The sequence below is a fragment of the Chelonoidis abingdonii genome, chromosome 2 (assembly GCF_003597395.2).
Source record: "Chelonoidis abingdonii isolate Lonesome George chromosome 2, CheloAbing_2.0, whole genome shotgun sequence".
In the NCBI taxonomy this organism is placed as follows: domain Eukaryota; kingdom Metazoa; phylum Chordata; order Testudines; family Testudinidae; genus Chelonoidis; species Chelonoidis abingdonii.
The window spans coordinates 91,044,280-91,056,552 of NC_133770.1; the positions used below are offsets into that span (position 1 = coordinate 91,044,280).

General features: G+C 40.2%; 1 protein-coding gene across 3 annotated transcripts in view; it reads right to left on the reverse strand.

Annotated features, from left to right (window-relative positions):
• The window catches only part of TRANK1 (tetratricopeptide repeat and ankyrin repeat containing 1), an 82,989-nt gene that overhangs the window by 13,776 nt on the left and 56,940 nt on the right, over nucleotides 1-12,273 (reverse strand). For all 3 annotated transcript variants that reach the window (XM_032783768.2, XM_032783769.2, XM_032783770.2), the window contains 6 exons: nucleotides 11,744-11,881; nucleotides 9,824-9,967; nucleotides 8,856-9,012; nucleotides 8,083-8,171; nucleotides 1,558-1,661; nucleotides 1,264-1,396 (listed from right to left, as the gene is read on the reverse strand). In XM_032783768.2, coding sequence (XP_032639659.1) covers nucleotides 1,264-1,396; nucleotides 1,558-1,661; nucleotides 8,083-8,171; nucleotides 8,856-9,012; nucleotides 9,824-9,967; nucleotides 11,744-11,881 — 765 coding nt within the window. The remainder of the gene's footprint in view (nucleotides 1-1,263; nucleotides 1,397-1,557; nucleotides 1,662-8,082; nucleotides 8,172-8,855; nucleotides 9,013-9,823; nucleotides 9,968-11,743; nucleotides 11,882-12,273) is intronic.

The window sequence follows — 12,273 nt, forward strand, 5'->3', positions numbered from 1 at the left end:
ACCTTCTATTGATAACCATTCCCATCCAGATAATATTGTTAAAATAGATTTATGTTTGTAAAGATAAATGTATTAATTAAAAATAATCATCAAAATGGTGAATTGTTTTAAAAACTGAAACATTTTAAAGTCAAGAAATTGGAAATTAAGGTAAAAAATATATATTAGGATTGGATTTTCAAAAGTGCTCTGCATTGGCCGAACTCTGTGGTGGGCAACCTGTGGCCCATCAGAGTAATCTGATTACAGGCTGCGAGACATTTTGCTGATGTTGACCGTCTCAGGCACGGTCCCCCGCAGCTCCCAGTGGCCGCAGTTTGCTGTTCCCAGCCAATGGGAGCTGCGGGTGGCTGTGCCTGCAGACGGTCAACGTCAGCAAAACATTTCACAGCCTGCAGTCAGATTACCCTGATGGGCTGCAGGTTGCCCACAACTGGCCTAACTGGTCCTACAGAAGTCAACAGGAATTTTATCATTGACTGCAATGGGAGCAAAGTTAGGCTAATGCTGAAAACTCTTATTTTGAATTACAATGGTTTTGTTTTTTTTTTAAATTACTGAGATATCAGAGATGCAACCTGGGTTTCTCTGAGGGTGCATTATTCCAATCACACAATTTCCGTTGTTTCTGCACTTTTGCAGCAAATGGATGATGATAGAGTTCACAGGCAATGGTTTAAACTGTAAAATTACAGTAATTTATATAACTCTACATTATTAATAGATTGTTATTCATGTTAGACCAGTTCAGGCACATAAATTGCTGAAGCCAGCAACACCTGAATGGTTATATCAAGTAATAATTTCAGTCTTAGTCAACTATCAAACAAAAATAATTTTTCTCCTTCCCCCGCCTACTTGACTGTATGGAGATAAAGGTTTCCAAGTTAAAAACATCAACAAAGCCAAATCAAAAATGATAACTCTTTGATGTTGTGGGGATGGTAAAGAAACCTAATCTATTAATGCAAAGTCCCTCCTATTGCCTCTTCCCGCCTCTTATTTCTGTTCTGTGATGTATGTTGCTCTTGAACATATGATCCACCCGAAAAAACACTGTATTTTACTTATGACTCTACCAGTATGCCGTGGAAGAACATTTATCTAATCTCACCAATACTAATATGAGATAATGACTACAAATTTTAAAGCATTGTTTCTAGGACCATGATGTTTGAAATCCCTAAACAGATCAAAAATCCCATAATAAAAGACAGACTCCATTAAACACTAGGTGGGGGAAGGGGAAGAGGATTTTAGTACCTTGCCTAATTTTTCACATATTGCTGCACAAAGCTGAAATTCTTTTGCGTAAATCAGACATTTCAGGGATAGTTTTGGTTCTCCACATTCCAAATAGGTCTTAGCCAGGTACATATAGTCCATCTGTTTTTCTCTATTTAAAACAAAAAAGATCACATATGCACAACCAATCCAATTTAACATTATTTTTTTTTACAAGTCTGGTATACCAGCAGTTCCATCAACAAGAACATGTTGTTTCCTATATTTTCCAAGAAACACTACTAATAAATTCAGTTATATTTCAGCACTTACTTGGGGCTGCTTTTCTTTGATTGCACATTAAGTACAGCATCATGCGCTAAGGCCAGTTTTTCCTTCTCAGTTGCTCCTCCTTTTTGGTAACATTTGGCTGCCACCTGAAATTAGATAAATGATATGCACATATATGCATGTATGCATTCCTTCATGTGTCCCTTAAAGCTTATCACACTTTCATACAATTTTCTTGGTGAACCAACCTGTTTGCCTAAAAAAAAAGTTACATTTCATTTTACGGTGACATCAAGGGAAACATTAACATCAGCAAAGCACCTGTAGGAAGGGGAAGGACAGCGGTTGGGTACACTTTTAATATGAAGACAAGCTTCAAAATAAGTTCACACACAATTTTAACCAAGAATGTTTTTACAGTTAACCTGAAAGCAGGGAAAGCTGCATTCAGAGTGGACTGGCAACACAAACAATACATTCCTACTATATCAGACTCTAAAGGGTTAATTGATATGTCAGAGGGAACTAGCCGCATTAGCGGAAGTCAGTAAACCCTTCCCTGCATCATCACGGGCCCTGGGCTAAAGTCAGATGTACAGTATTAACAACCATATAGTTAAAAAATACTCAACACATGCAGAAATGGATTTTTCAAAACATACATGGGCAATATGCACTACCTGATATTAGAAGCTGGTTCTCCAACATTTAAGTTATGCACAAAGCAATTCACAGAAAGTTAGGCAGGTGTTGCCTAAAAAGCACTTATTCAGTTAGATCACTATAGGATGAAAAAAGATCTGTTCAACATAGAGTAAAATCACAAAACAGGGACTATTTGTTTACAAACAAGGTTAATATACCAGTACTGTCCTATGACAACAGGGGAGTTTGAGAGGGAGATCCCTTGCTGAAGAAGGAGCGAGCACTAATTCTTGGCATGAGCGGGCAAACTTGTCTATCTGGTTTTTCTTTCAGTTTGCTTAAAATTTACAGTGCTGGTCTGTCGGTAACTGTGTGAGAGTGTGGGCCAGAGGCCTGCTAGCTGAGTGGCCACTAGCAAGGCTCTAGCCTTCTGTCCTTTGAGCCTTGATCATCCTTGTGATCACCATTCCCGTCTGTTAATGAGGGGAAAGGGCTGACTTAGGAGAGAAGGGCTTAAAAGCCAGATGCTAAGTGATCACGGGAAGCTAGCCAACAGACGGCAGCAAACAGAAGAGCCTGAGAGGGAGCTTCTAGGGAGGGAGAAAGAATCAAATCAGCATGGCTCCGAAAGGCTTCATCGTCAATGCTTCTGGCTCCTCCACCTGCACCTGTGTCCAGACAGAGAACCCAACCATGGATCTCTACCCAGGTCTTGGTATGGATTTGCAGAGACCTTGACCTGCATTTCCTCTCACAGAAAGCCAGGCTGGGAAGACCATCCAGTGTGAAAGGTGTCTACTAGTAGAATCTCCCAGGAAGTACATGGGAGAGCTACAGGAGGTGGTGGCTAGGCTGAGGAGCATGTGTGCACAGGAGAAAGACCTCCAAGATGAAGGAAGCAACTGGCTGGAGAGGACTGGAATACTATCAGGAAAGGAGGTACCTGGCTGCTGGTTACTTCTGGCAGCAGCCGTGCTCCACCCCTGCTCCCAACCTACTGTCCATAGAGATTTTAAAAAATGGTATGCTGCACTGGCAACAAGGGATCCAGAATCTCCCCCAGGCCATTGCGGGAGGAGGAGAAGCCATGTATTCCCAAGGCTGAGAGCATCATGACCACCACTCCCAAAAGGAAACAGAGGGTGGTGGTGGCTGGTGATTCCCTTCGGAGGACGGAGGCATCAGACTACCTGTACCTGTCAATAATGGGGGGACAGAGTGAGGGCAGCGGTTTCAGCAGATGTTACTAAGCATGCTCAGTCCATGTGAGCATGCTCACTACAAGCCAACTGCAGGGGGAGGGGAGTGACTCTGCGTGCCCCTCCACACATCACCTCTAGGATGCATCCACCTGACCTGGCATCCTGGGAGGTGTACTGTCCATAGAGTGCCTCAGCTGGAGATGCTTCTCAAAAGGGGGAAGTGGATTATAAAAAGTAAAAGATAATCAACCAAAGGCACCCCACCTCCTCACTCTCTCTCTGTCCATCAATTCGCTGCATTAGAGGGAACAAAGGAAGCAGACATTCAACAGAAGAAGTTTGGCCAGTGAGACCGTTGAGAGCATGTGGTGAGAAAAAACAAAACTATGTTAAATTCAGTGTAAAGTTAGGCATTAGTTCCGCTTTATCTTCATTTTTCTTGTAACTATTTCTGACTTTTATGTCTCAATACCTGTAGTTACTTAAAATCCCTCTCTTTGTAGTTAATAATTCTGTTTTTTTGTTTTATCTAATTCAGTTTGTTTGAATTGAAGTGTTTGGGAAACTCCATTTGGGGTAACAAGGTTTGGTGCATATCATTTCTATTAATTAAATGATGGACTTTATGTAAGCTTATATTGTCCAGGAGAGGGCTGGGCAGTACAGGACATACCTTTTTGAGGGGAAATCTGTGACTAGGAGTGTGCTGGGGTAATCCTGTAGTATAAATGAGGCTGATAAGAGCTTAGGTGTGACTGGCAGGCTGCAGGTGCACACAGACATAGCTGGGAGTGACTTGCATACAGGAGGCTGTTTTGGAGCAGTCCAAGCTGGAACCCACAGCAGCAAAGCACTGTAAAGAGCACCTGAGGTTGAAGGGCAGGGGTGACAGCTACTCGCTAGTCTGGATGATACCCTGGGTATGTCACAGTGATATAGCTCAACTTTTGTAAGGCTTTTGATACAGTCTCACATGACCTTCTCAAACAACCTAGAAAAACATGGCCTAGATGAACTACTAAAAAGTGGGTGCACAACTGGTTGGAAAAGTGTAATCAGAATGTAGTTATCAGTGGTTCACAACTGAGCTGGAAGGGCGTATTTAGTAGGGTCCCACAGTAATCTGTCCTGGGGCCAGTTCAATTCAATATGTTCATCAATGATTTGGATAACGGCATAGAGAGTTCACTTATAAAGTTTGAGGATGATACCAAGCTGGGGGTGTGGGGGTAGAATGTGCTTTGGAGGATAAGAGTAGAATTCAAAATGATCTTGACAACTTGGAGAAATGGTCTGAAATAAATAGGATGAAATTCAATACAGATAAATGCAAAGTACTACACTTACGAAGGAATAATGATTGCATAAATACCAAAAGGGAAATACTGCAGAACAGGACCTGGTAGGTTACACTGGACCACAAACCAAATGAGTCAACAATGCAAAAAAGGAAACATCATTCGGGGATGTATTAGCAGGAGTGTTGTGAGCAAGACAGGAGAAGTAATTCTTCTACTCTACTCAGCACTGATAAGTAAGGCTTTGATGGGTATTTTTAGTAAAAACCACAGACAGGTCATGGGCAACAAACAAAAACTCATGGAAGCCCACAACCTGTCCATGACTTTTACTAAAAATACCTAGGGGCTAGGGGAGACACACAGAGCATTGCCAGGGCTTGCAGCTGCTCCAGCCCCCCCGCTGCTCCTGAAGGGGCTGACCCAACCCCAGCTGCTGCTCCCATCCTGGGAACGTGACTGGCAGCCCCCAGGCTGGCTTCCTGTCAGCTATTCTGCGGCCCCTGGACCGGCTGCTGGTCAGCTGTTTTTACAGCCACTGCTCCAGTAGCTCCTGGGCTGAGAGCTGCTCCAGCCCTGTCCCAGATGTAGTCAGGGTGGTCCCAGAAAGTCAGGGAATCCGTGACTTCCGTGATAGAATTGTAGTCTTACTGATAAGGCCTCAACTAGAGTTACTATGTCCAGTTCTGGGCACCACTTCAAGAAGGATATGGAAAAAGTCCAGAGGAGAGCAACAAAAATTATTAAAGGTCTATGACCTATGAGGAAAGACTGAAAAAAAAACCTTGTTTGTTTAGTCTGGAGAAAAAAAACTGAGGAGACATGATAAAGGTCTAAGTACACAAAAAGTTTGTTATAAAGAGGAGGGTGACAATTGTTCTCCTTAACCACTAAGGACAGAACAAGCAGCAATGGGCTTAAATTGCAGCAAGGATGATAGGAAGTCTTTCCTAATATCTAACCTAACTGTAAGTGCAGTTGAGCACTGGAATAAATTACCTAGGGAGGCTGTGGAATCTCCGTCATTGGAGGTGTTTAAGAACAGGTCAGACAAACCCCTGTCCAGCATGGTCTAGAGATAATACCTAGTCCTGACTCAGTGCTGGCAACTGGACTAGATGACCTATTCAGTCCCTTCCAGGCTTACATTTCTATGATTCTATCATACTGTAGCGTCACAGCGACAGAGAAAAAACATGCTTTGCCAGAATGTTAGTGAGTTTTACTTTATAGTCACTCTGGAATAGCATGTCTGTCTTATTCCACCAATACATTTGTTGTTTGTCATGTTCCTTTTTGAGATGCAACATCACTTATAGCACAAAGCAAACCATTTTTGGCATTCAAAAATCATAAGTGATTTTTTTTTTTTTACAACAACAATAAGCAGAGAACAGGCTTGTAAAGAAAGGAGTATAACAGCTAAAATCACATGGGTACATGCTTGTAGTGTTTTGTTATAGGTTACAAAAATACATATTACTGATGCAAATACTTCTAAAATATGCACTATATTAAAACATGTATTTTTTTTTTCCAGTAGTTTACTGTAAATTAAAAAAATAATTCATTGCTCAAAGATTCATATGAGAGACGTTAAGAGTAGGGCCAAAATATGAAGGGAGTATGGTGTATTAAGAACAAAAAATGTTTTGTGTTCAAAAATTGAATTAGATTTCTGTTTTTCTTGCAAGAGGGAAAGGCAGAGTTGAAGACATTTTCTGTTAGTTAATCCTAGTTACTATTTGGGTAAGTCTTATACATCACTGTAGGAGCTCCAAGGATCTCTGTAACACGGTTGGCACTCATGTCTCCCAGGTGCCACCTTTCTGGTAGGGTGTGAGCCTGCTTTTCTCTCTGTTCTGACAATGGGGCGGCATTCACTTCTTGTAGGTGCCGCTCCCTTCCCCTCAGCCAACGGTTGTTCAGCAGGTCTTCAGTGACTCTACCCTCTGGCTGAGTGTCACACACTCTCCCACATCCAGGATATACAGTCTCTAGCTCTCTCTCATGGCTCTGGTATGGAGCCGCAGCACCAAAGCTTCTTTCCTGGAGGTACTGCCTTCTTTAGCAGTCCAGTAAGGGCCCCCCTCAGTACCCTCAGTTGGCATCTTTTTGGCAGCCTTCCCTGGGCTCTGTCTTCAAACAGACCCAGCAGGGGCCATCACGGTACCCTTGCCTGGTTTGGCTAGGTCCTGAGCTCAACCCTCCCTGCAGAGAGCCGTCCACAGTCCTACTGCTCCTTCAGCTGGCCAGGCACCCAGTCTTTGGCAGCCTTCCCTGAACTCAACCCTTCCTGCAGTGAGCTGTCCACAGTCCTGTTGCTTTTCTATCCAGCCAGGCACCAGGCCGCCCTCTTCAAGCTCCAGGCAGCAACTGACTGCTCTGCATGTGCTGCTTCCTTTTATATGGCTCTTCTGGCCCCTGATTGGTCACTCCAGCAAGTCCTCAAATTGGCTGCTCCCCTTCAGCCACTCTAGGCTGCCTGGAGGACTTCTTTGCTCTTTTCTGGGGCAGGGTGAGGCAGGGCTGTGAGGCCTCCAACAGGGGACCTCCAGACCTACTCCACCCCATCACAATCTCCCACATTTTCCTTTTAAGTTAATCCCCTTTCTTACAGTCAACCATTGTAGCCAGAGATATGGAAGCATCTTCCACTAACTTCCTCACTGGTCTAAGGAATCAGTATTGGATATAGATAATCCCATTCCTTCCAGAACACTCAGTCTTCATCAGATTAGGAAGCTATTTTGGGGGGTGGGGGGGCTGTATAGCAGGAGTACTGAACACACAGTTTGTGCTTCCATAGAATTTTTTTTTAAACAAGAACTCTATAGGCTGCTGTCTTCAGGAAATGTAATGTACCATTCTGATATCCACCACAGAAACTTAGCCTTATAGTTATTTACTTGAGAAATAGTCAGAACATTTCCACATTATCATCTGACCAGACAGACCCAATTTGGATGATATTAGCTAGCAATCTAGCAAATAATAGACTTTAAAAGTCAAGAGTTCTAACAGGCCTTTTTAATAATATAGTGCACACTTTAAAATGATGGTTTCATTTTTTATTATTCAATATTTTATATGGACTTTTGTTTTGCAGCAAAATCCTTTGGTTCTCAGATATTAATGCTAGAAAGAGATTAATTAGATACAGACATAAACCACACTGTGACCTTAAAAGGCTCTGGGCTCATCACCCAAATCATTATGCTTCCAAGAAATTGAGTATCTTGCCTACAACACTGTTTACTGAAATAAAATTTTAAATGGTTCAAAGTCACAACTTCCAACTGACTCATTTTTGTTACTGTAAAACAGCCAAACGATTCTGAAGTGACTTTTACAGGTACAAAAAGAACAAGGTCTCAAAACTGAGATAAAATAACTTAACTCAGACAAACGTATGACTTTACCTTCCAACATTGATGCTTAGCATAGTATTCTCCTTGTGCAATCCATTCTTCTGGAGTTGAAGTTTTAACAAACATGCTATCATCAAAATCTGGGTAGTGGAGATACGGAAGAATTATTTTATGTTAGTGGTATGGTATAAGAGAAGACACTTAATATATGCCAAAACTGAGGATTATCATCATTTTACAGTTTTCCAAAATCCCCATGATTTACGCTTAAATCAAATGATCACACCAAGGGGTAAATTAGTTAACTTACATTTAAACAACTCAAGTTTTATTTTAAAAGGCCTCTAGAAATTTTAAATACTACACAGGTAACAAAGATGACAGTCATCTTACTGTCCCTTAACAATAAATAGGTTCTTTCATTTGCTAACATGTAGTTTGATTTAACTGAGACAGTTTTTCATAATCAATACTCAGTGTTTATGGGTTGGTTGCATACCTTCCTCACTTGTACAGGAAAGATAACAATGAGATGTCTCACAAACACTGCCGATATTTTAGAGCTAAGTTAAAGCAAGCAAAACTCTCACTAAGGTCAAATAGAATTTGCTTGAGCAAGGAGCAAGTAAAAAGTATAGTATTTTACTCTTAAATGTACATTAGAGGCAAGCAAAAACACACACACACACCATTCATCATATTATGATAATTCAAAAGCTAGAAATATTTGCTAAGAAAATGGGAATTTTAACTGGTTTAAAACAAACATTTAGTGGATTATCTTGTTTTCAGCGTTTTATAGGAAGTTTTGATGTAGTTTTCACCTTTGTTTTCATCTATTTTGACAACTTGAACAAATTTCCTTTTGATAAAATATTTAAAAGCCGGAGCCCGCTTGTCACTGTTTTCATCAAAGATCCAAAGATTGACCCTGGCTCTTGTAATGGCAGTATACAGCTGCTTCAGCTCTCCATTGAGCATCTAGGATACATTGATTAAAAAGACAAATGACATGATATATGCAGGAAATTATATGAGTGCATGGTAAAAGGAATGCTATGAGTACACACAGAATTAACTATTTAAAGTAAAGTATCTTAAAATAAGCCACTTTAAATATTAAGGGCCTGATTTTGAATTATGCCTGAAAAATGCATGTGCAATTTTGCATCTAATTTGTATGCAGTTACTTGTACTGCAAATTAGATAGTTCCATACACAAAGAGCCAGTTTTGTGTCTAAAAAACATCTACAAATGAAGTCATTTATTTTTTGCACACAATTATGGACACTTCAAGTACAAATTAAACATGCAATTTCTCTCACAATTTTGAAAAATCTGGTATTAAGAGTCTGGTTCACTATGGCATCCCTAACATTACTTCATTGCCTTTAATAGTTACAACAGTATAAGACTAGAAGGGTCAATTAGTCCCTAACTCTTAATTTGTTTTTTTAACCATAACTACTACAACTAAGAGTTAACTATATAAGATCTTTGCCTTCCTACCTGCTATATGTCCAAAAATATACAAACTTCTAAATCCTCCCGAGAAAATCACATGTTTGGTAAAAGCCAGAAAAAAAAAATATTGATGGATCTGGGATTAATTAATTACAATATGTAATATTACTATTAATAATATTCTAATTTTACTGGAAGAACTGTTATACATGAAAATGCCAAATAAGATTTATTAGAGTCTTTCTTGAACTTTGAGATTTTTCTTAGTTTGTTGTGTGCTTGCTATCTCCAAACAACGTGTTATTAAAAACACCCATAGTGTATCACCTTGTACATTTCTGGATTAAGCACCAGAGATCTGCTTTGAGTAGCAATATTTTTCTCTAAAGGTGTTTCGATCACAAGCTTGCTTTCTCCTAGCGAATCAGAGGAAGGGGTAAAAGAAGAAATGATCTTCCACTCTTTGTAAGCCTACAATTTGAGAAACATACAAAGATTTCAGGTTAGCTGAATCTACTGCGTACCCATGCCTACACATGTACATATATGTAATGTATATTTTAAAAACACATGCATACACACCCAAGATTTTGCATGCAGCAATCTACCTATATCCTAAAAGTTGTGGATTGGGGCCATACCATACATAATTCTCAACTAAAATCTTTACTAAATATCATCTTTTCTGCTGCTTTTAAATTATTGCATTTTTTCTTTATTAAATGAAACACTGTTTCAGTAATGTCAAATTTGTGGTGCAAATCTGAAAAAGTCAAGAAAACCAAAGTTAAGCTTGATATACAGTCACAAACTCATGCTTCTGTTGCAATCACAACCTTAAGTAATCAAATTAAGAAGTCTTTATGAAAAAAACTAGGTATTATTGAATCTCGTTAATTGTAATTTAAGTCAAAATCATTTTATTTTCCCTGAGTGCAAAAAACAAACTCCTAAGTTTCTTTTATATTCATACCTCAAAACATGATGTTTACATGGCAAAGTCAGTTAACAAAACAGTTTTTCACTCTGGAGAGCTGTACCCAAATTCTGCCTCACTAAAGAGGACTCACCCTAACTTTTGACTAGACTTCTGTGAACAGTGCAAAACCATCACACAGATGGCTCTTTTTAAGAGAAACCGAGATTTGACTTATGGATGCTAAAGATTCAGGGGCAGATTCTCCTTTCACTTATGCTGTTTTAACTGTTTAAGTCAATGGCATTACTCCTGATTCAAAACCAGGGCCGGCTCCAGGGCTTTTTGCCGCCCCAAGCGGCGGGGGAAGCCACAATTGCGATCGGCAGCAGCTCCACTGCACCGCTTTCTTCTTCAGCAGCAATTCGGCCGCATGTCCTTCCCTCCGAGAGGGACCAAGGGACCCGCCGCCGAATTGCCACCGAAGAGCCCAACGTGCCTCCCCTTCCCCTTGGCCGCCCCAAGCACCTGCTTGCTAAGCTGGTGCCTGGAGCCAGCCCTGTTCACAACAGTGGAAAAATGACAGAAGGATCACTCTTCGGGACTGATGTATATGAGCAGAGCTATGTTAAAAAGCTCAAGAAGTGCACAGTATACCTAGCTCTAGCCCAATGGCTCTTAAACCTTTTCCAGACTAATGTATCCCTTTCCGTACCCCAAGCTACATCTGACTTAAAAACTACTTGCTTAAAAATCAGACAAATGCAATACAAAAGTGTCACAGCACACTATTACTGACAAATTGTCTATTTTCTCATTTTTACCATATAATTATAAAATAAAAAAATTTGGATACAAATATTTTACTTATAATTCAGTGTATAGTCTATAAAGAAGTATAAACAAGGCATTGTTTGTACTGACTTGCCTAGTGCTTTTTATGTAGCCTATTGTAAAACCAGGCAAATCTTTAGATGAGTTGATGTACCCCCTGGAAGACCTCTTTGTACCCCTCAGGGTACTTGTACTCCTGGTTGAGAGCCACTGCTCTAGCCTATAGTGCTGGTCCTTCACTTTCCTTAACCCAGCTCATATCACTGAAAACTTTTTAAATGAGAAAAATAAATACCAGAAATAAGCCAGTGCAACAGAAGATGCAGCAACCTATGTAGGATGAGCGAGCAGCAGCTCAATTTGCTTACCAGTGAGCCCTGAGTCCTATTCTGTAGTGGAACTGACTGTCTCTAGAGAGAGCTGTATATATTTCCTCAGCTAGGACAGTTAGACCAACATGAAGAAGCAAAAGCAGAAAATGAAGTGCAATTAAATACCTCAGAATCTGTGAAAAAGTTGTAAAGGAGGACGTCATCAAATTCTAAGCCCTTTGCTTCATAAATTGTTAGCACAAGTGCTAAACTAAGTTCCTCTGGAATCTTATCCTTCACCATTTCATTCGCTACCAATATCACCTGTCAAAACATAAAATGCATTAGTGACACATGAATTAAAAAGACAACATATTTCATTTAGAGGGTGGAAAATGAGCAATTAATTATGGCATTGCAAAGTTATCTAAGAAGTAGACTACAGTAAGTATCAATGTAGTATTAAAATGTTAACTCCATGGATACTTCAGCACGCTCCAGAACAGGGGTTGCTAAGCTGCTATCTGGCTGCCAGAACAGTGACAAACTCTCTCTTATTCTGAGACAGATGGAGAATTAGTGGAAGAGAAAAATCTGAATGAAAAGTGGGGCAGGACTGAGCACAAATTACAATGAGAGAAAGTCAAATATACCTGTTTTTAAAAAGATTCTGAGGCAGAAATGAGAAAGGTAAGTCCTGAATTTGTACGTTATAA